At 38.4% G+C, this 24906-nt stretch overlaps 2 protein-coding genes across 5 annotated transcripts in view; one reads left to right on the plus strand and one right to left on the minus strand.

The window, feature by feature from the left end:
- Positions 1–5579, plus strand: part of EMP2 (epithelial membrane protein 2) — a 22353-nt gene extending 16774 nt beyond the window's left edge. Inside the window, exons 3-5 of the mRNA XM_042798920.1 lie at positions 631–724; positions 2088–2234; positions 2821–5579. Coding sequence (XP_042654854.1) covers positions 631–724; positions 2088–2234; positions 2821–3005 — 426 coding nt within the window. The 3' untranslated portion in view covers positions 3006–5579. The remainder of the gene's footprint in view (positions 1–630; positions 725–2087; positions 2235–2820) is intronic.
- Positions 5165–24678, minus strand: ATF7IP2 (activating transcription factor 7 interacting protein 2). 4 transcript variants are annotated; one of them, XR_004405801.2, is made up of 7 exons: positions 24414–24678; positions 15826–15960; positions 15484–15567; positions 14200–14360; positions 12513–12554; positions 8534–8633; positions 5165–7133 (listed from the first exon to the last, which is right to left on the minus strand). XR_004405801.2 is itself a non-coding variant. In XM_042798921.1 (5 exons), exons 2-5 carry the CDS (start codon positions 15949–15951, stop codon positions 12524–12526), a joined length of 402 nt encoding a protein of 133 aa, XP_042654855.1. In that variant the 5' UTR covers positions 15952–15960; positions 24414–24678; the 3' UTR covers positions 9292–12523. The 4 variants fall into 4 exon arrangements, 1 of the variants encoding a protein (XP_042654855.1); XR_006165874.1 differs by lacking the exons at positions 5165–7133; positions 8534–8633 and adding an exon at positions 9292–10767; XR_004405802.2 differs by lacking the exons at positions 5165–7133; positions 8534–8633; positions 15826–15960 and adding an exon at positions 9292–10767.
- Positions 24679–24906: the final 228 nt, after the last annotated feature.

Below are 24906 nucleotides of genomic sequence, written 5' to 3' on the forward strand. Positions count from 1 at the left end.
CAGTCACTGTGGTACCATTTTGTATTAAATGTTAAAATGTCAAAATAGAAATACCACAGGAGGATCTTAATTTGTCAGTAGCCAATTCCAGTCTGATGCCATAGTGTACATACTGTATTTGCACATTGACAGCACAGCTACATTAAATTGAGATTAATTCAATTCAGTGTCAGGAACCGGAAAATGTATAAAGGGCTTGTTTCATAGATGTGTACCCTGCTATTTCCTGTGAATTAAAAAGTGCTGCACCTTTAAAGAGCTGTGCATCCTAAACAGGGTCTGGATGAACAAAGCAGATCTTGTTTAGGTGTCTTAAGGAGTGAACAGTTACTGACTGTCCAAAATTTCTTCCCCAACAGTGGAAAATCCCTTGTCCTTGGGGATGTTTAAGATTGCCATTTATTCCCTTTTCTACTTGAGACAGGTCTAAAATTAAAGTTACATGTGAATAATGATACACACTTTATTCCAAAATTCTATAAGATCTCAAATTTAGTTTGAGTGGGTAAGTATCAAAAATGAACAGAAATTTGTTCCAGCTGATCAGGAGACACTTGGACAACTAAGGAGTTTTGTGGGGTTTTGTTTGGTTTTCTGTTCCTGTAGGAGCCCTTTACTTTTATTTTGCAGGCCTGGTGGGTAGGAGATAATTTTTCTACAGATGTCTGGAGAATCTGTGCCACGAATACTAGCACCTGTATGGCTATTACTGACCAGTTCAAAGGTGAGTGTCTCTCCATGCCTATGTCTTAGTTCCTTTAGCAGGAGATCTGGTGAAATCACTACAAAGTTTACAGGAACAATAATGTATTTGTTCAACACTCTGCATGCTCTAACTATTCAGGTCTTCTAAAAACTTTTAACACTGGCTTTTCATTTTGGAGAAGCAAACTGTTCCAACAGTTTCTGTAAGAGGAAAACAGAGGGAACTGTCAGGTGCATTTGAAAGCCGGGTGCAGGAGAGTAAATACAAACTAACTACGAGTGCTGAAGTGTTCTTTAAAAATTAGATCAAGTAAAAACAGTGAAGTCATCTGAAAGTGTGGCTGAAGTGATAGAATTTGCCTCAGAATTGAACTTTAACTTTCAAAGAAGAACCTAAAAATACTGGCTGCATACAGGAATGGGGGAAAAAGTAGAAGAAAGTCAGAACACAAGCTGGATTTTTAATAAAGAGGACTTAATATACAGCACAGCCTAATATCCTGCTTTACAAAAAATAAAAAAAACCCCTCAAATGTTACATTTACTTTATTTCTACACTTTCAGTCTTTGTGTATAATAAAGAGGTAGATGATTTGAAGAGCCATGTACCCATAAAGTAACTTTGTTTTCCAAGCATCAAATTGGTTTAGGGCTTAACTATGCTGCAGTGAGATGATCTGTTATGCACAGGCATATGTAAGCTAACACAAATTTAATGACTTTGCATTTGATGTCTGTACTACTATGCGTTTATTGACATTAGGTAGATTATAAGTAGCTCAGGTATGTCTGCTGTTCACTAACTGCAGCACAGCTATGCCAGAGGAGAGGTGCCATAAGGAGCTTATCGATGTAGCTTTGCTCCTCTATATGGTTGCAGCAAAGTTACACAGAGCAGCTACGTGTAGTTACAAACCCCTTGGTTACTGGAGCTCCTAGTTACAGGGAAGTAATTGACAGGATGAAAAACCTGAATCAAAGGAATCTTTTGTGCGGAGCGTGCCTCTCCTGCCTGCTTACATCGCGTTGGATGGAGCTGTCTCCAGGTCTGGCAAGAGGCACGGGTCTCATTTGTAAGCCATTCGGGACACCTGGCAGTTTCACTGTGCTTTTAGTATGTTGATGGTAGCAAAGGGCGTGGTGTGGGAGAAATAGTCTCTTCAGTATTTTTACTCAGTTTTATGAAAAGCTTTTAAAAGTCTTTAACTGCTGGCTGTATTGATACCAAGGAAGCAGAGAAGAACCACCCTAGGCAATGCACACACAACTGCTTTGCTGTATCTGCTGAACTCCTGCTCACAGAACATGGCTCTGCCCCTCATTGCAGGAGTAGGCAAAGAGAAAAACTGTGCTTTTAATCAAGGCTGCTTTTGTTTTTGCAGAATATCAATCAATTCAGGCTGTTCAGGCCACCATGATCCTATCTACTATTTTCTGTTGTGTGGGATTTCTGGTTTTCATTCTTCAACTCTTTCGTCTAAAGCAAGGAGAAAGATTTGTGTTAACCTCTATTATCCAGCTCCTGTCATGTGAGTGATTTTCCAATATTTATGACTTTTTAATGGTGTTTACATGATAGTAAGAAAGGGAAGGGGAAAAAGGTTTCATAAAGAATAAGCTGCATGAGAAATTTGTAGGGCTCTTGAGGCCATAGATTATCCTTCATATTTGTTTAAACACTGAACTGCTCCATTCTGTACTATTTAAGCAGTTAAAACATGGATGACATCACTGCTCAAAATAATGTCATTTAAACTTGGAAGGGAAAGAATCTGAGATTCTGAACTTCTTGAACAAACTAAATAACTCTGTAATTGTTACAGGCAGGTACTCCCTTAATTTTTTGTTAGTCTTTAAAACTATCCAGATGTTTAGAATCATTTTGTGTTCACTGCAAATGACATAAATACATAACAGCACTTCAGATTTAGTCCATGCCAAAGAAACTGAAAATGTGTCCTGAAATGCTCTCAGTTTAGTTTGAGGATGGAAAATGAGCGTCTGCAAAAAGGGACATTGGTGGAAGCAGCTGATGGAAGACAGCCAGTGAATAGTTGTTATGCTTATTGATAATATTTTAAGAAGCTAAACTTTGCTATTTTCTTCCTCCTCCAGGTCTGTGTGTTATGATTGCAGCTTCCATTTATACAGATAGGCATGAAGAACTACACAAGAGCACTGAATATAGCATTGAAGTTTCTGAAGGCCAATATGGCTATTCCTTTGTCTTAGCCTGGATTGCATTTGCCTTTACTCTGATCAGTGGTGTTATGTACCTAGTATTAAGGAAGCGTAAATAAATGTCAGCAGCTAGTTATTTCTGTCACTACAGTACAAAACCAAATTCCAATAACCATTTTGTATATAATCATTTACATGGTTTTGTAGTAAAGGTATTGTTTCTCTAAAAATCTACTGTGTTCTTGATATGAAACAGAATTCAAAAAAAAAAAAAAAGACAGGTTTAGTGGAATGCCTGGCACCTACAGGTCAGGGGTCTGAGGAGGACAGAGCCAAGTTGTTTCCTTTACGTATTTCATCATCATAAATGGTTTTCCCTTTACTAGACATTAACAGTTTGTTCCTGGCCTCTAGTAGATTACAAATAAAGCCTGTGCAAATTAATTTGTAAGCAATATGCTAACTGTATTCCTGGACCAGATGTATCCCTTTGGGATGGGTTAAATATAGGGGGAGTAACAGATGAGGCCCAGATCACAGTGGAAAAGCAAACTATTATAAAAGCCCAAAGCTGCACTCGGTGCGTCTGTTCTGGCAGAGGACTAGTGTTCTGCTATTTATAATGTGCAGTAAGTGTCATCAAGCTTTTATTAAAACCACTTGCTTTGCAAAAGTAAACAACTCCTTTTTGTACTCCAGCAAATTACACTCTTTCACATTTAATTTAAGCATACAGAGCCTTTGGTGGGAGAATTTACCAGCAAATTCACTCCACAACTTGGGACCAGAATAGTCTGAGCAGTAAGAAATACCTCACTGAAGTCCTACATCCCTTTATTTTTGCATTGTGCATAGTCTTTCTGGAAGGAAGAAAAAGGGGGAAAAAAAGTGTTACCTTGCCTACATCTGCAAACTTCTAAGCAAGTTAGTGATCAAGCAATGCCAAATTTTTGATTTTACAGCCAAACTCAACATGTTTATTACACCAGGCTTTTATTAGATAGTGATTTCATGGTTAATAAATCACTTACAAAAGTATTCCCCGAGTCTGCACATTAGGAAATTGGCCTTTAAAAAATTCATTCTAAATTCCTTTGTGGATTTTACTTGAAATAAACACTCCTACTAAATAAATCAGAGTACAATTACTATGCTTATGAATTCCAGGATAGTTTTTAAAGAAAAAATGACTTGGTGATTTTTATTTTTCAAAAATTTGTGAGATAAATATGTACTGTAATACTAGGCTTAACTGCTCAGCAGTGTAATACTGGCTTTGGCTGATGGTGATTTTGGGGTGGCAAGATCAGTGTAGAGAATGAATGTAGTGGCTTTTTCTGGTTAGTCACTGCTTTGATGCTTAAATATAGGTTTGACTTCGTAAAAGCACTAACCATTTATTTATTTCAGTATATTCACTACAGCTGGCCCAATGCATAGACAATAAAAAAGTAAATAGGTTTTGAATGAGGTTTTACACTTAATGTAGAACAGATTCATTATTACAAAGTAGTGTAGCTCTACTGAAGTTGATACTGCATTATACATCAGCTGATGGTCTGACCCATTCCTTCAGATGATGCATCTTTGATTTCTCACAAAGTAAAAGTTAAGGTGAATAACTGTATAGGAACTGTCTCCAACATGAGTAATAGGTTGTATAGTTCCATCTCCATTCCCTGAACATCCTAAAATGCTTTGGCATGTACTGTTTGTCTTTTGGGAGCAAAGGAAGGCCAACAAGACTGTTGAGAAGTTAGACAAGTCAGCAGGACAATACATTAGAAGTAATAATAATAGCAAAAAACCCAAATCAATCTGAGCAAAATGCATTCTCACCAGTCTAACATGATGCTAGTATTCTGTCAGGTTTTTGTTCTCTTAGTGAGAATGCTCTGAATGTCAAGAATTATTATCCTACTTTTTAAAAAAGTGTTTCTACAGTTTGCTGAATATGTTTCAGATTCAAAACCTCAATTTTGCTAGCAAGAAGAATTTTTCTTAAATAAGCAGATGCAGGTTTAAGGTTGAAAGTAGATAGACTCTTAGCTAGGCATTGTGCCAGTTTTATTCAAACATGAAATGGTAAGGGAAATTCTTCAGCAAATACGGATTAAAACTATCTTACATCTAGAAGACAGTCCTGTAAAATTGCAAGTTAAGCTGTTATGCCACTGACTTGAGGAGATGCTTCTTCAGTTTCTTGCCTTGATAATGCCTGGGTCATTTATAGAGCAAATATTTAAAATAAAGATGTATATATACATGAACACACAGCTTAATTCCACAGTAGAAGCTCTGTCCCTTTAATGAAAAGTGAAAAGCACGCACACTGCAGTGTACAAACAGTAGCATGCGCATGATGCCACATAGAACAGACAGGAATGTTCTGCATACCAAGAAAACAAATCCCAAACCAGTCTGAACTAGAGTTTTAACAGGACAAACATATTTTAGAATATTCTTTCTACCTGATATGCCTTTAAAATATACCATTTTCTATGCTCTATATATTCTGAAACTGTACATGAAAATAAAACAAATTCTTGTACTGTAATAGCAAACTTGATACATTTAGCAATCTGACCTTTCTTTAAGCTTGGGATATATTTACACAATGTTGGATGAGAAATAGTTGAGTATTTGTGTGAACAGGTAAAATTAAATTCTTCCTGCCTGTACGAGAACCACAAGCTGGTTATTTCTGTCCTTTGTTGAAGACCTTCCAGGGTAAGCAGGGAAAATATTAGCATATTGAACTTTTAAGTGTATGATGTCAAAAGAATAGCTACTGAGTAATGCAAGATCCACAGATGCTCTGAAAAGTAGTTTACTTGTAAGGTTTCTATTTCATCATTTGCAGAAACAGCTGTGTATTTAAGACTAGGTTGAGTGCCTTGACCACATGAGAAAATAATGTTAGAAACAGGCCAGTTACTTCTGTAACTGCTCTGGTCCAAGATTCAGGTTTGCACTGAGATGATAACAACACAGATGGGTTTGTACAAATTAATCCATAGCAACCCCTCCAACTCTCCAGAAACAATTTCCCAAACCCCATAAAACTTCTGCCTTCTAATCATAGTGAAAAAAAGTCTCAACTATCAAAATATTCACTAGCAGCTTGACATTTTTTACCCAGCAAGTAAGCATCTGAAAGGAAGTACAGGAAACAATATTGGAAAACAAATCTAGAATATTTATGCCAATATACTTTTTTTAAAAAAACAGGTATTTTTTTAATATATTCCATCCAGGACAAGAGAAAATGAAGTTCTGCACTACTTTGCTATGAGATCTCTTTTTTTAAAAAATGTATTGTAGGTGACAAGAACTGTGCTGCTTAGGCATTAACTATTTCATTACTCCAGCTACATCAACACTTTGTTTTACATGGTTCTTAATAGCTTCAAAATAACAGAAGGACTACAGCAGCGTTGTCCTATCTTCAGCATTGTGGAAGCTTGTGCCATTTAGCTAAACAAACAAAAGAATCCTTTCTATAATTACTAAAAATAGGAGTAAGATGAGCCACTACCTTTCCAAACACTAAAGAGAGCTAAGATCCCTAAAATAATGGTTCATCAATGCCACTGAAATAAAATAATGAAGCTGAAAATTTTATTATATTTTTTGTTTCTTTCATATGTACAATATTCCCCTCTGAAGTAGTAAGATGAAAGAAAGTAAAATGTGGAAGTAAATTAGTTCTAAAAACAACTTCATTTTCAAGGCTGTAGAAACAATCTTACAGAATTAATGAAACAAAGTTCATAACAGACTGTAACAAGCAGGTAACATAAGGAAATTAATACCATCTGCAGTATAGTACTTAATAGTGGAACAGTAGTAGACCGCTTGTTAAGGTAGTCTGCGACTCGTGAAGAGTTTTTTAAGGAGTTACAGATTGTACATCACAAAATGTTCTCTAACATCCACATTTATCTTTTCACTGAATGACAAAGTAGTACTTCTTTGGGATGATAACCTGTGATAAACAGGAAGGCACCGAACATGCCAAAGCCCTTCTTTTGCCCATTTTCTTCCAACGAGATGCAGAATATTTACTAAGATTTTCATGGAAGAGATACAAGTGGTCACTGTGTAGGGAAGCACGCTTTGGATCAATTTCTGTAAGCGTCCATGACACTGCAATCCCCTATGGATTTTGCACTGAATTCTTCAGCAAGCTCTGGACAAAGAGGGATCCTTGGCAGTGGAGGAAGATGTGGAAATTGCTTGAAAGTCTAGGCACCAACACAAAACCAGTTGACATTTAAACAACAATAACAAGCCAGTTACACTCCTTTTTATTCATATTGACTTACCTTCATGTAAATATATACACGTTTGGATTATTACTGTCTGTAGAGTGTCTCAGATTACCTGATATTCATGTATTAATATTCAGCATGTTGCTGATGTTTGGTTTTTATCTGTCCAGTAAGATTTTCTCCACAGTAGAAAATACTCCTTACACACTAGTAGTAACATAGAACAACTTGTGTGCTACCAAAAGGAGTGCTGAAGAGGTTTCCATTACACCTAAAGGGATATTTGTTTACTTTGGATCAATACTGCACTAACTGAATTTCTAGATGCGTGTGTTCTTTTTTTTGTTTTTCCTTGATAAATTCAGCCAAAAAGCCACAAACCTGTGCATGTACTTAGTTACTTAGTTTTAAAGCAGGTATACACTGCACAGATGAATAAAATTACAGGTGCCTTCATGAAATTCAACTGCTGTAATAAATTTCAACAGATATGAAACAATCCTGATGATAGCTGAACTATATCATGTGGTGCAGATTTTAGTCTATTTTACTGCTGCTTCTTGGAGAAGAAGTCTAGTGTTCTATTTCTCTTCAAAAAACACCAAAAAGTGGAACTGTATTTCTAAAAAAGTCAGTTATGTTGCTGTCATAAATGCTAAAAGTACAAAAAACATTTAAAACAGATATACACACATTGCTACAAAGGAAAGGGTAGGAATATAACATGCATGCACTGCTTTGCGGGCTCAACCTTCTTAATATATATCAGCAATGAGTAAAAAGGGTGCCATATTCTCTTTTTCTTGAGAAGTTTTTTTTTATATTACTGCAGATATTTTTATTTATTTTTCGGTAAAACATTTTCAGCAGAAAAATCTTAACTATGCTTAAAGTATCTGTATTGAGGAATTAATACTGTTTTGGAACTTAAAATCTTGCAGGGTAAAAGTTTAAATCCTGTCAGCAAATAATGCTTTCACATATTTTTAATCATGACAGATTGGGAGAGGAAGGGAGGAAAGGGAAGGAAAAAGACAAAGCAAAGGAAAAACAAGGTAAAGGGGGAAGGACAACTGAAACAGGTTTTGAGGTTAGGGTTTTTTATGTGTTTATTTGTAATGACGATATCTCCTGGCATTACTTATTGGCTTACTTCTACAGAAAAACGTTTTACTGTTCCAATATCATTACAATAGAGCCTCCTCGTGGCGAAAGAGAAGTGCCTTCAATGCCCAACTGTTTAAGCATTGTTCCTTTCCCATTTGAAAAGGTCTTTAAAGAGTCTAACTTTCCATCAAGTTCTAAACCATCCTGCAATATGCAACTCCACAATTTAAAAATTAATACTGTACAAAAGTTGAATTAAAGAGTACCTCATTTGATGTGTCTTCTCTCAGGTTTAAGAACCCTTAATTGAGGCATACCGGCTTTGAATTCTGTTTGAGAAATATTTCTGATCTTTTTCTGTTCTGCCTGCAAACAAGATGCAAGCTTTAAATGCTATTTTTCTACATATCAAAAGACAGCCTTGTTAAAATCCTTACTTCATATATGAATGATTTTTCTTTACACACTGTGGGTTTTTCCTATTGTAAGACATGTTAATTTCAGGATAAGACTCTTACCTCTACAAAACAATTCACTAAGTGAAAATTTATTGAAAACTGGAAGATTGCTTCAGTTTAGTCCAGCTAGATTATCATTAGGTGAAACTTGAATAGAATGATTCTATCTTGAATCCCTGTAACCACTGATTTTAATCTTTCACTCATACAGACACCTGAAGGATACTAATTTATCCCACAAAGAATCAGCAGCAAATTTCTTCCACTGACAAAAGAGCTTTCAGATTTCTCTTGAAGCTACATACCTGTTAACAAAACTGTGAAACCAACTGAATGGCACAACACCAATGGGGCAGTTTAGAAAATTATGTTTTATTTCAAGTAATACAGTAATTATCAAATGAATTTAGCAACATATTTGTTTAAATCAGATTTTTCGCATCACTGGATTTTTTGCAGAATACCAGGTTGGAAGAGTCCTCAAGGATCTTCTGGTCCAACCTTTCTTGGCAGAAGCACAGTCTAGACAAGATGGCCCAGTAACCTGTCCAGCTAAATTTTAAAAGTGTCCAATGTTGGGGAATCTACCACTTCCCTGGGGAGATTATTGCAGTGTCTGATTGTTCTCACTGTGAAAAATTTTTCTCATGTCCAATTGGAATCTTCCCAGCAGTAACTTGTACCCATTACCCCTTGTCTTTTCCATGGGACTCCTTGTAAAAAGGGAGTCTCCATCTTTAAATACTGGAACATGGTGTTAAGGTCTCTCTTTGCAAGGTTGAGCAAACCCAGTTCTCTCAGCCTTTCCTCACAGATCAGGCTGCCCAGGCCCTTGATCACCTTTGTGACCCTCCCCTGGACCCTCTCCAGCCTGGCCACAGCTTGTTTGCACAGCGGGGTCCAAAATTGAACACAGTGTCCCAGGTGTGACCTGGCACGCGCTGAGTCGAGTGGGATTATGACTTCTCTATCTCTGCTGGTGATGCCCTCGTTGATGCAGCCACACATCCCATTTTCTTTCTTTGCCGCTGCAGCCCACCGGTCACTCACACTGAGCTTGTTGTCCCCCAGCACCCCCAGGTCCCTTTCCACAGAGCTGCTCCCCAGCTGGGTAGATCCCAGCCTGTGCTGCACTGCTGGATGATGTTTTCCCAGGTGCGAGACCTCACACTTGTCCTTGTTGAGCTTCTTAAGGTTCTTGTCAGCCCCCTCTTCCAGCCCAGCCAGGTCTCCCTGCAGGGTGGCTCTCCCTTCTGAAGCGTCCACTTCCTCACCCAGTTTGGTATCGTCAGCAAACTTCATCAGGGTACACTCAGTCCCATCATCCAGATCACTTATGAAGATATTAAACAGTGCTGGGGTCAATATCTATCCCTGGGGGACCCCCTTGTGACAGGTTGCCAGTTTGAAAAGGAGCTATTTCCCCCCACCCTCTGGGTGTGGCCTGGCAGCCAGTTGCCCACCCACCACACAGACCCCTTGTCCACACCCCGATGCACCAGTTTCTCCAGGAGGAGGCTGTGGGAAACTGTATTGGAAGGCATGGAGAAATCGAGGTAGACAATGTTCACCACTTGTCCCACATCAACTGAGCAGGTTACTTCATCGTAAACGGTGATCAGGTTTGTCAAGCACAGCTTGCCCTTGGTGAATCTGGGCTAGCTTCTCCCAATCACATGCCTCATTTGACTTGTGATAGCTCCCAGGAAGATTTGTTCCAGGAGTCTCCCAGGGACTGAAGTAAGACTGATGGGCCTATAGTTGCCTGGATCCTCTTTTAAGCCCTTCCTGCAGATGGGGGTGACATTGGCCTTCTTCCAGTCTTCCGGGACATCCTCCAACCTCCACAACTTCTCAAAGATGGAGGGCAACCTTGCAATGACATCAGCCAGCTCTCTTAACACCCTCAGGTGGATAACATCAGGGCCCATTGATTTGTAGGGGTCAAACTCCTGTAATAGTCTGCATACCGACCCTTCGCTGACAGTGGGTCTGTGTTTGCATAGACCTGGATTTTTGTTCCCAACTGGGGCCCAACAGTGCTGGTAAAGACAAAGGTGAAGAAAGCGTTGAGAACCTCTGCCTTTTCAGCGTTGTTGGTGACTAAGTCACCTCTCCTGTTTAACAGCAGGCCAATATTTTCCTTCCGTTTCTGCCTGCTTGTTGTTTACATACCTAAATAACCCCTTCTTGTAGTTTTTGACGTCTCTGTCCAATTTCAATTTGACCTGAGCTTTTGCTTTTCTAACTGCACCTCTGCATGCCCTGGTAACGCCCTTGTAGTTCTCAACAGGTATTCATCCACTTTTCCATCACTGGTACGCTTCTCTTCTGGTTTTGAGCAGACTCAGGAGCTCATGGTTAAGCCAAGGGGGTCTATCGCTCTGCCTACTTCTGTTACCTTTAAAGGGGATGAACTGGTTTTGTGCTTCTAGAAAAGTATTCTTGAAAAACTCCCAGCATTCACTAGCTCCTTTATCCTCTATGGAAGCTTCCACAGAATCTCTCCCAACTGAGTTCTGAACAAGCTGAAGTTTGCTCTTCTAAAATCTAAAACCTTTGTCTTAGTACTAACCTTCAGCTTGTCAGCAGGATCCTGAACTCCACAGTATCACGATCACTGCAGCCAAGGCTATTACTGAGTTATTACAAAGCAGGTTTTCTTGGCTTGTGAGTAACAAGTCCAGCAGTGCCTCATTCCTGGTTGGCACATCTAGCATTTGCATGAGGAAATAGTCCTCTGCACATTCCAGGAACTTAATGGATAACGTGTGAGCTGCTGTACTGTTCTTCCAACAAATGTCTGGGTAGTTGAAGTCACCTGTAAGAACCAGGTTCTGTTGACCCGAAGCTTGCCTAAGTGACCCAAATACTGCTTTGTTGGCCTTACTGTCTTGGTTTGGAAATCAGTGACAGATGCCTACTGTAAGATCCCATCAATTGCAGACTTTTTATATGTATTAATGGCTAGGATAATCCACTTGATCTGAGGTATGAAACATCGGTTTAAGAGGGACTAGAAACATATGAAATGTAATTGCACTTGGAGAAAAAGGTAACATCGGCTACAGGGACATTTATTAGACATGTGCTGCTCGTATTGTGGTACACTTGTCTAGGCTTTCCTGATGCTGGCCACAATGATATTGTGTAAGTAGAGGAAATTTTAAGTACCCAGGATGCATTAGAACTACTGCATCTGTTTTGATCAAAAGAACAGCAATTTAACAGAGTAGACTCACTGTAGAAGATTTCCCCAAATAGACAATGGAATCAGCCACATTTTGTGATAGTTTCAAGTACACAAATGCCAGCTCTTACCTTCTTTCCTCTGGATACTCTGTTGTTGATTACTGGTTACAATTAAGAAACTTATAACCAAACTACTCCAGCTGTGTCAAATTAACATTCTGGATCTGATTCATATTCAATTACAAACCAGCAAATTTTCTTTGCCAATTTCATTTTTGCCATAAGCAAAGATTACTTTCGATATTCAGAAAGTAAAAAACAAATTAATACATTTTTCTGTAAATAATAATAATAAAAACAACAATAAAAAACAAGATGAAGTGAACATACTGAAAAATAACACTGATTACTCCTTCCAGAGCAAGCTAGGAAATCTTGTGCATGCTTTGAATAATATAATTTGACTTCACAATGAAACCCAAAGGTTGAAGATAGAAACTTGGTGTCAGCCATGCAAATGTCAGCTGTGTGTAGTCCTGTGCTAAAAGGAAATTCACCCAGCACCTGGACGTACAGACCATACTGTCATACTTACCCAGTCCCATATCACTCAGTTCCACATTCATAAATCACTGCTCTGTGTAAACAACAGACAAATAATTGGCAGGTTATATGCAATAATAGATGCAATCCCTTTTATTCATTATTCCTACAAAACCTTTTACGTGCCTATCAATCACTATGAGTGAGACCTGTGAACTGGGCATAGTGACTGCAAACACTCAGAAAAACTTGAAACTACCACGAGATGGAAGCATTAATTTATAAACTGCAGGTGGACTGTAATCATAAATAAAATTCCATACTATTCCAGATACAATGGATTTACCGACAGATTAAGTAAAGCAACAAAACAACATCATGTAGCAGATAAGCGGCTTCTTCACAAGTTCGAAAACCAGATTCCAGATAAGCAAGGATTTCTGCAACTTGTAAAGTATTTTTTTTGTACTCACCTTGCTTCTGCACTTTAAAAATTTGGTTACATTTCTGATTTGTAACAAAAAATATTTGATAAATGGTAGTAAAATCCAGACACAGAAAAATCTGAGTAGGATTGATTTCTGTCTGCTTACAAAATTTCTTCAGGAAAGAAGTTCTGTGATAACCTGTCTCTCATTTTTGACTGTATTAATAATGTCTTTGTTTTACATTGTCTTGCAGCTATTTACTTACAGGATCACAACAGTAACAAAAGGTCTGATCAAACCTCTCTCAGTACTACAGAATAAGTGGAAAATATAAGAAAAAGAAGACAGCATATAAAATATCTATTTGAGGAAATAAAAATGTGTCCATGCCCAAGAAATAATATTTTTGTTATAAAGCTAATTATTTTGGTTTTGCCTATAGAGAGACCAAAGTGAGTTATTATTCTCTTACTAGCTGGTGCAAAAAATCCCATTAGATAACACAGAAGAAAAATAAATGGTGCACATCTGGTTTCCAACCTTTCCATTGCTGGGAGCTGGATATAACACAGGAGGAAGACCCTGCAAGTGGAGAGCATTGCTCCAGAGGTGATAAATACGCAACCAGTGCCAGAGAATGGGTGCAATCCTCAGTCTCAGGACAGAAATAAACCAAAACTTTCGGTTTTGTGAGGGAGCATCCAAAGATTTCCTCTTTTTTCCTGCATACGTTCATGGCTTCAGACTGAAGACAGGGTGAGCTTTTGTAACTGGTGGAACACTAACATGAATATCAAACTAAAATAGTTTAGGGAATTACTTATAGAAGAAAAAGTTGTTTAGAATTCAATTTAGTGTTATTCAGTATATACTTACAAAATTTTGTAATAAATAAAATTATTTCTTTGGACTCTGTATTTCTCTCATTCTAGAAGTGTCCTAATAATGGAAATAGGATTTGTGATGATAATTTTTTTGTTTTCTACTAAGAAGTTACCTGGAAGATTTTTCCTTCTACGACCACTAAAATACCTTTACAGAGATTTATTGTTTTTTCATATCATTCAGTAAGAAATCAGCAGAACCTAACAGACCTTGAAGCACTTTAAGAATTGATCATCTAGCTTCAGCTTCAGTGGATAAACTGGATATACCAGCAACAGCACAGGACACCTAATGACAACTGAGTTTAAATCCAACTATTAGAACCACAAATAAAGAAGTTGAGGGAAAGAGTGAATTTTCTCATAAATGCTTTAAAGCAGTATGAAGACATTAACTACATTTTACTATTCAACTCTAGATACAAACCTTACATATTCTGAAACATGTCCTGCAGTGAAACCAGTGTAAGGTGATAGCAAAAGTTTATCTGAAGAACCTGTTGGTATATTTATGGTATCAGGACAGAAAGCAGAGGGTCCAAGCTGGCTTAGTACTGCATTTTCATAGTCTGCACTTGGAAGCATTGTCTGACAAAGGAGAAAACAAATACTGCATTGTCATAAAACCTACAGTACAAACCTGGGCATTTTTTCAAAAAGTGCTAAAGTAATCAAGGTATACTTAAACACAACAATAAAAGAAAATAATGTTAAATCCACAGTAATACCAAAGCACTTTTTCTTTTCTCCTTGAAGCTTAACTTCTTTTTAAAAACCCCAAACACTTATTTAAATTTTGAGACCTGTAAGCATCTTACTTGACCTTGTTTTGTTTTAAGAGACCAAGAAGTTATGAAACTAATTTTGTAAAACATGTGAAAGCCTTTAACAAAAAGAGATTGCATGTCTCTCACATACAATTCTTTTATGCTTTTAGATGTGAAAGAACAGAAAGACTGTAAAGATTTCTTTTAAACAAGCGTATTTCTGCAAGTGAGATTTTTTCATGAAATATACAGTAAGCATGAAACAGGAGGCTGACAGTTCACAGAACTCCTTCTCCCGTAAGATTAGCTAAAAGAATTTCAGCACAGTAAAATATGATTATGCTAAGGACATGAGAAATTCCTGTTCCTCATAAGAATCAAATGTCTCCACAAAAAAAGATGGTTTGTAATCTTATAATTTTAGCACTAATGCATCAATATCTCCCATGAAAAATGCTCATCTATGAATAGCTATGTTACTAACTTTTTCATTTACTCTATCATATTTTCAATTTCATTGCCTAGGGAAGTGGTTTTCAACTTGCAGTTCATGGCCCCTATACAACTGGTAGACTATAACTACATGGCTGATGAAAGGTAACTCAAAGAGGAGAGTATGCTGTAAGTAGCTTTGACTTGGCAATAAAGAGGTCTGACCCTTCATTAGAAAAATTCCAGTGTTAAAGTCATCAACATATGTAATGTTTACGTGCTGTTCTGAGTTTCTTTAATCATGATGACTGAAAAGAACTATGTTGTAGTCTAAGAACAAACAAATTCTCAAAAGATCAATTTAAGAGCTCCTGGTAGATTTTTTTTCTGTTCTTAATACAAGCAACAGCAACACAGCTGTCAGTCATCAGGTTTCAGTGTAAACATCCAGTCATCTATTAATTTACAACCAGGCATTAATGCCTCTATTAGCACATGCATCTGCATCATACCTGATCAACAGCCATTTTTGAAAACAGTTCCTCCTGAAAAGCTATCACAGCATTAATACGTCTCTCAAGTTTTGATACTTTCTTCTGCAACAGAAAAGAGACACAGTGTGGGTTAAGAAACACTTCACGTTCACCTGAACTAAGGAAGTTTTATATTATTATCATATGAAGAGTAGACAGTGAAACAATTACAATGAACAAAGGCTAAAAATAGAAGTACGATTAACTTTATGTCACACAAGATGAAAAAGATCACATACTTTTTAGGTCTTTCCCTAAGGTAGCTTAATAGTCATATGTGACACACAAGCAAAATATTCACCGTTATGAAAAGAAACTTACTAGGAACATTTTAGCTATTTCTTCATGGGTTTTTTTGCATTGTACTTGTTCAATTCTTCTATTTAAATTTTCTAGTATTTGATTAAAGAAGTCATTATATAAAATATCCATCCGTTCACCAATCATAACTTTGACCTAAAATAAAGAAAAGCTGTGTTTCAAATCTGAAAATATTGAAATGACAATGCAAACATGCTGCCAAGTTTAAAATTTAGCTAAGTTTCGGGAGAGTAGGGTCATTTTCTTTCTATTATACACGATTTCTGGCAAGTACAAAACATAAAATTTTGTACACTGACACTCTCCATTGGACTTAACTCACTTTGCATAAAGGAAGTGTCAAAACATACCTTCCTTCTAGAATTTAAAGAGGTAAAATTAGTATGTCTATATTAATCACTACCTGTGCACTAGTAAAAACTTTAAACATTTTTTTAAACATTTACGATTTCTCTATGTACAGAATATAGGATTTTATTTTCTACAGAGCTGATGATCAAAAATTGCTGAGGCAAGATTTCTGCTTTCAAGAAGACGGTATTCATGAGCAAGTGAAGCTTGTTATCCTAAGAAATAAAACTATTCTTAAAGACTATATGAACATGAATGATTACATTTTAAATAAGTTACAAATATTTTTAATTATTCCTATTAGGATTATTTGTTGATTTTACACATCCAGACAGGTCTCCTTGACACCAAATACAAGGAAAAGAGGTCTGTATCAGCAGGACCGAGAGTGTATCTTAATGTCAGGAAAACAAAGAATTTATAATCAAGTAATGGATTTCCTAGGTTGAAAAAAAGTTTCCATTAAAAAACATATAAATTCCTGATCATTTTTCTCTACATGGAGTACTTGTTTTCTGCCTCCATGATAAAAACAAATTGCCAAACTCATTCCTTTCATTCAAGGATTTTACTAAATTGCTTCTGCTTTCTTGCAACAGCACAATAGTTCCCTCCTCTTTATAAGAAGCAAAAGAGAAAAGAAAGTTTATCTTCTTTAATTCTCTTTAAGTATTTATTTCCTATTATACCTAATAATTACTAGAATGTTGAGGCTTTTAAAATACTCTCAATCTTAATGCCTTGAACAAAGTATTGTCTTGGGTCCCAGTTTGAAAGAGAAATCACTTTGTCTCCAACACAGATATCGATGAACAGATACTGATGTGCTACAGTACTGCTCAATATGGAAGATATTTATGTTGATGACACAAGACCAGATTCCTCAGTCTTGATGGTCATTCACTGCAGCCATCAGTTGAGAACTAACTATAGTTTTCCTATACAGCTGTTCTTTCTCCCTCTTTTCCCTTCTTCAGATATCCTTCTACAATTGTCAGTCTTTCCTCTCCAGTTGCAATGCAGACAGGAGGAAGCTTTGTACTAGTAGAAATTGCTGTCTAATGAATATCTCTTAAATTCCCCTTCTCCCAAGGACTTCTGTCATCTGATCAATGAATTCATAGCACCTGTGTTCTTGTGCGTGATAAGTAATAGAAGAATTTTGCTTTCGCTAAAAGTAATTAAAAAATTACTTCTTAGGCTAAAGCTATTATTAGTACAATGATCCAAATTTTAAGAAAAGTAAAAGACTTTACTACTGGGAAAAGGGGGGAATTGATCTGAGGAAACACCAACCCAACAGCCCCTCCTCTTGGGATGCTCACCAGATGATCCATATCAAAGGGTGGTAACTCCTTTGCAATGGAATGAGAAAGAACAGAATGGGCCATCTCTGGTATCCCTTGTCCTTGAGATAAGAGAGGAACTGAAACCACTGAGCCATAAAAGACAAAGGAGCTGCAAACTGGCCCCGACTTGAAGGCCAAGGTGTACGTGACCACAGGACTGAAGAAAGAAGATAAGATTGTAGAAGAAGCCAGGAGGCGTGCTGAAGGTGTTGAAACCGGCAGCTGGGTGGATAAAAGGGAGTTTGAAACTTAAACAATTTGGTGAGCCTGGATGGAGCTGCGACTCCTTGGCCACCCCAGCGCTGCATTTGCTCTCTTACCTTAATAAAGATTCATTAATCCATATTTGGATGTGATTGGCCTTAATCTACCTATAACATTGTGTGTGTACAAATATTTATTTCCAATCCTGATGATTGCCAGAACTTCCAATTTTTCACCCAAGTCAGGCTCTTCATCCCTTCTTAATAGCACAAAACACTACCTAAGTGCTGTGTCCACAGCCCCTCCTTAGTACTTTCCTCCCATCTTTCTACCCAGAAGTACCTTTGCATTACCAGGGACTGACTAGTTGAATCACAGGGGTAACAGACTTTGGGTATCACCAGACTGAAAGTTCAATTTAATTTTCATGGAAAAAAGTGCTGGAATTCAAATGCTTCAGTGACATACAACAGTCATCTCAATGCTCTAAGTAGTAAATGTTATAATACATTTAATAAAAATCCACAGAATAGTAAAATCATGCTTCCCACTGAACACAGTAGGAGTACTATAGCAATGTCAAGACAGCTGATTGGTGTTTAATTGTTAGTTCTTTGACTTAGAAATTTGTTCTAACTGGACTAACTGAACGTTAAGTGACAGTTTTTCCCTTAACTGAAGTGGCATAAAAGGTTCAGAGTTCTCCAATCCATCTTAGACACTATGCTCCTTATCCTAGGTCTCTAACAGTAGCAGCTGATAAAGAAATACTTCCTTAAAATGGAAAGAAACTAAAGGAGAATTTTCAGATATTCTTCAGAAATGGAAAAGGAAAACATTATCCCCCTGAGTAATTCCTCCTGTTTCTATCTCCTGGAAGAACCATAAGTCCCTATTGTCTAAATCAAATTATCAAATGCAGGAGCACATTTGCAGTCTGACACGCTTTCAAAAAGTTACATCCAGATCCACTCACAAAGCAAATATTACTTCACCTAAAACACAGATTAGTCAGATGCATGCATATGTAAATTTTGTCTTATGTAGCAATCAAAATACTTAAAATTTCTGATAAGTAGAGAATGCATTCAAAATAACTTCAGTATTTTCTCCCCTCCAAACACCCATTTGTATTCTTCCCTAGAAAGACAGTTACCAACATTGTTAATCTAAAACATCAGCCCTCCCCAAAAATATAACTTTAATTATAAACAGGGTGATTCTATCTGTTTTAAAACACATATAAAACAACAATTCAAACATTCAAATCACTGCACGTTACCTTTCCCAAAAGACTTTCTTCCTTTTTTGCCATTGTACAAATAGTATTTTTCTTGATTTCATCAGAAATCTTAATATATTTACACTGGGTATTTGCTTTGCTTACGGAGCTTACCCTCTTCCTTTCAGTGCTCCCTGACAACCAAAAAAAAAAAAAAAAACCAAAAAAAAACCACCATCAACCTTTCAAACTTCTTTCTACATTACAATACAAATAATTACAGCTGAGGGCAGTGGAGGGAGGAGTTGTATCACTCAAATCACTGATGTTCTTCCTTACATATGCTGCAACATTTGATATTGAAATAAAGTTGGGACACAGTATTTTGTGCAAAAAGAAACAGAAACCAAAAACTCAAACAAAAGCATGGAGAGAGGGAAGAGGGGGACAGAAACAGGATCAGGTTGCTGATATTAATTTTCTTACTACTAAACTTTATTCTGCTGAAGTAACAATGAAATATGCCTGAAGGCTTTTCTGACTCTATTCTGGGCCGGTGCCTCACATCTCTCTTTTACCTAAGAGCTTTTTGGCATATCATAGAAAGCCCCTTCCCAGGATAAGGGATTCTTTAAGCCTTATCAGCTGAGAAGCTGGCCTCAAAGGCATGTCAGAACCATCATCATTTTAGAAACACTCCTTCTTACTACCAGCAAATGAAATGTCTCTCCTCCTACCTCTCTTTTTATTAAAATGAAAAATGACACAGAGGAAATTATTCTCTAGGGTTTTCAATGAGGTAATACTTTTTAGTCAATGAAGAATCTTGCACCTGCAATTTAAAGATTGTACTGATCTTTCCAAACAGCATTCCTGACTCATTACTTGACTGTGATGCTATACAAATTTAACAAGTATTTTATGACTGTACAACAGGTGTTTTGTACTACAACCAAGCAGAACAGGGTATTTCTGTTTTACTCCACTGATCATGACTCAAGCAGTAGCATCAGCAGTAGATGCAGTTATTGAAGTAACCGATAAGGCTGGAACTAACTCCCCACCCCTGAACAATGTAAAAGCCAATGAGCTGAATACGAATAGGCTAGTGAGGGCACTGACCTCCCAGGGAATTTGAACTTCTACTTATTTAGAAATGTAACTGAGCTACCATTACAATGCAAAACATGAAAACCACCTCTTTTTCTAAATAGAATATTAAGATACAGAGTACTATTAAGCAAACACAATCAAAACAAGGTAATTAGGACTACATATAACAAATACCTTTCAAATGATTGAGAATGTAATTAGCTACCTATACTTTAATTTTCTTTGAACAGTAACTCAAAACATGCAGCAACAATACAGGGTAGCTATGAAATTCACTGTCTATATCATCCTAGCAAGTTTCCCCTTAAAGCAAGCATATAGTTTTATGTATCCATGAAATATAAACTACTCAACACAGTACAATGCGCTAAAAGATACTTCATGAGCATTACAAAGATTCAAGAGAAAAAAAAATATTCTGAATTTATAACATGGTAACTAAAAATATATGACTAAATAGAATTTATTTATATCAACTCAAAATCCATGTGAGTTTGCAGGAAGCATGCTTATTGCAGTTGTTATTGAAAGCTGTACAGCATTTTTATATCTGTGAAGTGTGATTTTCTTAAGACAACGAGATGTTAAACAAAGCAATTATTAAGAATATCTTCATTCTCTAGGCCATCAGTGGTTTGAAACCACTTCCGTCTTCTCCACTTCAAAAAGACCAACAAAACCTTGCCTGTTCCAGCTCTAACAGCTAGGCTTGTATGATTGTCTTCTACGGTAATATTTGCTTTTTCATTGTCACTTATTTTGGGCAGTTTGCAGAAAGAAAACTCTCTTGTCTATACAAGACAGGAGAGAATCTCTCTACTTGTAAACAAGAAAAAGGAACACTCTTCCTCCTAACTGTAAATGTCCAGGAACCTGACAAATAAGGATACCTCCACATGTTTTACAAGTATACCGTTATTTCATCTAATTAATGTCTTGGTACTGGTGCAACAATTCTCCTGCTATGCTACTTGGTTCATAGCTAAGCATAAGTCATGGCTATTTTTTAAACATTTACCCTAGGTAGGAAACAGAGAATTGCATAAGCCAGAACACCCACAGGAATCAGTTTTAACAAAACCTCTTTTTTCCAGGGGAAGAGAAATTAAAGGAGTATTTAGGCGTTTTCCCAAGTATTTGAACTGCCATTTCCACTCAACACTTTACGCCCTGCCTCTGCAATCTTTCTGTCTCTTGTAGTCTTTATGGGAGCAACTAAACCAGAAAAATCTTCTTTTCCCTTTTTGAGGCATCCATTTAATGTATTTTTTTTTTAACACTGGAATGAATTTTTCATTCCAGATTTTGTTCCATGTTTTATGCTCACCTTTTGTAGAATGGTAATGGCATTGTTAGTTTTCTTACCATTACTATCACTGTCAACTGCACTCCCCACAGAAGCACTCTCCCATGGGATCAATGGGCAGTCACCTCACACTCAAGCAAAAATGCGCTTCAGCTGGTGCTGATGGTGGTATGTTTACATCATTATAACTTCTATGAAGTATACATTTTAAACATCCACCATTTAAAAAATGGTTTGCATCTGAATTTCTGTTGCAAATTATCTCAGGCATGGGATTTTGACACTCTTCTTGAGTAATATTTTGATCAACATTTACACCAAAAGAATATTCTGTATTAGCCACTGTTCTGACTGTTGGTCAGTACACTAGTGGTGGCAGTTTTCAGTTAGCACTGAAGGCACATGTGATGCAGAAAACACTTCTGACATAATCTTTACTTTTGCAGATTATATCTAAGGTACTTGGCTGAAGAGAATGATCTTTAGTTTGCAAACCATATAAAATCTCCTCTTCTGTTGAAGTATGCTTTATTTTATTCAGCTTTTCTACTTGCTTTCGATTACTTAGAGCCATGGATTATTCTGCTCTCAAATGTTTATGTGAATACTCCATCTTTCATGCCCTACAACAAAGAACTGAATTTTAAAACCAAATATACAGAGTAACTCTTACCCGAAGTCTTTATTTTTTATGGTTTTGCAAATGCAAAGTATTATATAAAAATTTTATTATGGTAGTTTATTAAATCCTATTTTAAATATCTCTTCTTGTTTCAGAGCCTGAAAACACCATCATCAAGTTGCCATCCCTAACAAAGTAAGAGCGTTCCCCACATTAGATTTAGAAACAACATTGGACGGAACACTAAACAAAATGCAGAGAGCTAGCACTAACTGTCCAATGCTGTTTTTTCAGACTTCTCATACTCAGGTCAGCATAGGTCGACCATGAGTTACACTGGAAAACTTTTGTTCATAATAAAGATAAATATGTGATTGATAGAAACTTACAGCTGTATTGGTTCCACCGCTTCCATTTAACTTCAGCTAGTTAAAAATACTCTTAAGAGGGTTTATCTATCATCTCACTTTCAAAGCTAAATAGGCACCTGTTTCTCATCTTCTGAAGCCCCAATCTCTGCAGTCCAGCTAGATTCAATTCTATTTGGAAGGCAAAGATAAGCATTCAGAGCTGCTTGGTGTTCACTAGGTCACTTGCTCATTCCCCAGCCTGCAGTATGGTAAACTATACCTGTATTATCCCTAGCAAGCATTTCTCAAAAGTCTCAACATCAGCTGAAATTCCATAATCGCCCCGACACATGTTTCAGTCTTCAGAAGTTTATGCTTCACAAATAACTGGCAATTTAAGCTTGTTACTTCTCATCCTATTTTCCAGGACCACTAAGTTATTCCCTCCATCTGCACATAAGCCCTCTTATATAATTGAAAATTAATGTTTCATCCAGTCTTCCATTTTCCATTGCATTCAGTATTTCTCTTAGATCATATTTTCAAACACTTCTAAATATTCCCATTTTTCTCTCCTGGATGTGTGCCACTTGCAGCACATCCTCTTGAAATGCAGTGAACACACTGTGTCAGGTAACATCTCAGCAACACTGAAAAAATTGACGAATTTCCTCTATTCCTTCTACAGTTTCCAGATTTTCCATCACATGCTATATCCACACAAAATTGCACAAAAGTAGAGATCCCAGCCTCCTCACACAACTAAGATGGCTTGGCTTTTGGTCTCAGAACTCGCAGATTCTGAACCAGATTGCACCTACACTGCAAAACAAGCTGATTGATCCCCATGTAGTATGTTTTTGGGGAAGATCAGTCAACCTTACAGAAATGGCAAGGTGGAGTCAATGTGTCAGAAGGCTTGCATGCCCCATGCCAAGGGGTTACAAGGAGGATGTTGGACTCAGTGACCTCCTGAGCTCATTCCAATCTGAATTATTCCATGATTCTATTCTATATGCCTAAATCCTGTTCTATACAGTCTATATTCATACTCCTTACACCAGGCCTGTAAAGAAACCATTATGTGTTCAATGTGAACAATGCAAAGTAACTCAGGGTTTGGGAATGGGACTGAAGAAAGGCAAGACAACAGATCATGTTAACACGCTTCTACAGCTGCAACATCACAGCATTTCAGTCAACCACTCTCACTAGCCTTGCTCTCCCTGCACTCCTTCGTTTCCTTTCTGCTATGTAGGCAGCAAGATTCTACTAAAATCTGAACAGTGCTTGTTCAGTCACCAATGGAAATACCATAGCTTCTGACAAAGACAAGCAAAGTAAGTGGCTTGCACGCTTTCCCATTTGACTCTGCTGTCCATTTCCTCATTCTGCTATCAACATTTCACCAGTTTTTCAGTGGTCAGAGACTCTTGTCAACTCAACCCGTACCTGAAATTCACATTTAAAGACACCTATTTCAATTACAGGTGTTTTATTTTTTATGAAAATCACACATAACACTTAGATACCGGTACATTATTCACCTCACATACAGAAATAGCTATGTGTCCTCATGACAATGTGATCACATCCACTTTGGGCATTTGTTATAAGTCAGTTACAACAAAACCTCTTCACAAGAGCTTACTGGTGTAAATTAGATCACACGCCATAATCTTTTTTGACAGCATGGGTCATAGCTCACCATAAAGCAGCAAACCCTGCTTCTGCTCCCCATCTCTCAATGCCCTCAGAGCCCCCTGCCCCACCGCCTCGGCAGGATCCTACCGCTGCCAAAATCCCTCCTCGGCCCCGGCGAGGCAGTCAGCCCGTGAGATGCCTCTCCTCTTCTCCTCTGCCCAGGGGGCAAACGGGAGTCAGGGCTGGGGCTGCAGAACCGGCCCAGCCCCGGCGGAGAAGCGGGCGGGCGGGCTGAGCCCGGAGCCGGCTGCCGGCGCTGCCCCGGGGGTGCGACAGGAACTCACGGGCGCGCTCCCCTCCGTTCCCCCGGCCCCTGGCCGCCTGAGGACGCCCGCTGGGGCCAGGCCGGGCCGCCCCGACCACTCACCAGCGGTAGGAAGCGGAGCTGCCCCAAGCTGCGCCCTCAGCCCCGCGCCGCCCCGGCAGCCGCCCGCCGGAGGAGCAGCGCGGCCGGGCGGCGGCTCTCACCCGCCGCGCTCCCGGGCGCCTTCCGCAGGGCGGGAGGAGGGGAGGGAGAGGCGGCGCGGATACGGAACTGCCCCGCCGGCCCGAGGGGTCTGTCCCGGGCCCTCGCCGTGGCGGGCGGGAGGGCTTCCGCCGCGGCCCGCGTCAAGCGCCCAGGCGCCAAACCGGCCGCGCGCCGCGGGGCAGCGTGAGGGGCCCCGCGCGCGCCGCCACACCCGCCCGCTCGCCTCCCCTCGCCCCTGCGCGCGCGGCACTCCCGGCACTTCCTCGCTACCGGCGCCCTGTCGCGACTCCGCCGACTTCCCCAGGCGGCCTCTTGAGCGATCCGTTACGAACTCGAGCTTTACTGGAGCCGAAGGCATTACATCGTACCTCTAAGAAGTAATTATTAAAAT

This window comes from Tyto alba, unplaced genomic scaffold, assembly GCF_018691265.1.
Source record: "Tyto alba isolate M040663 unplaced genomic scaffold, T.alba_DEE_v4.0 Super-Scaffold_28, whole genome shotgun sequence".
Classification (NCBI taxonomy): Eukaryota; Metazoa; Chordata; class Aves; order Strigiformes; family Tytonidae; genus Tyto; species Tyto alba.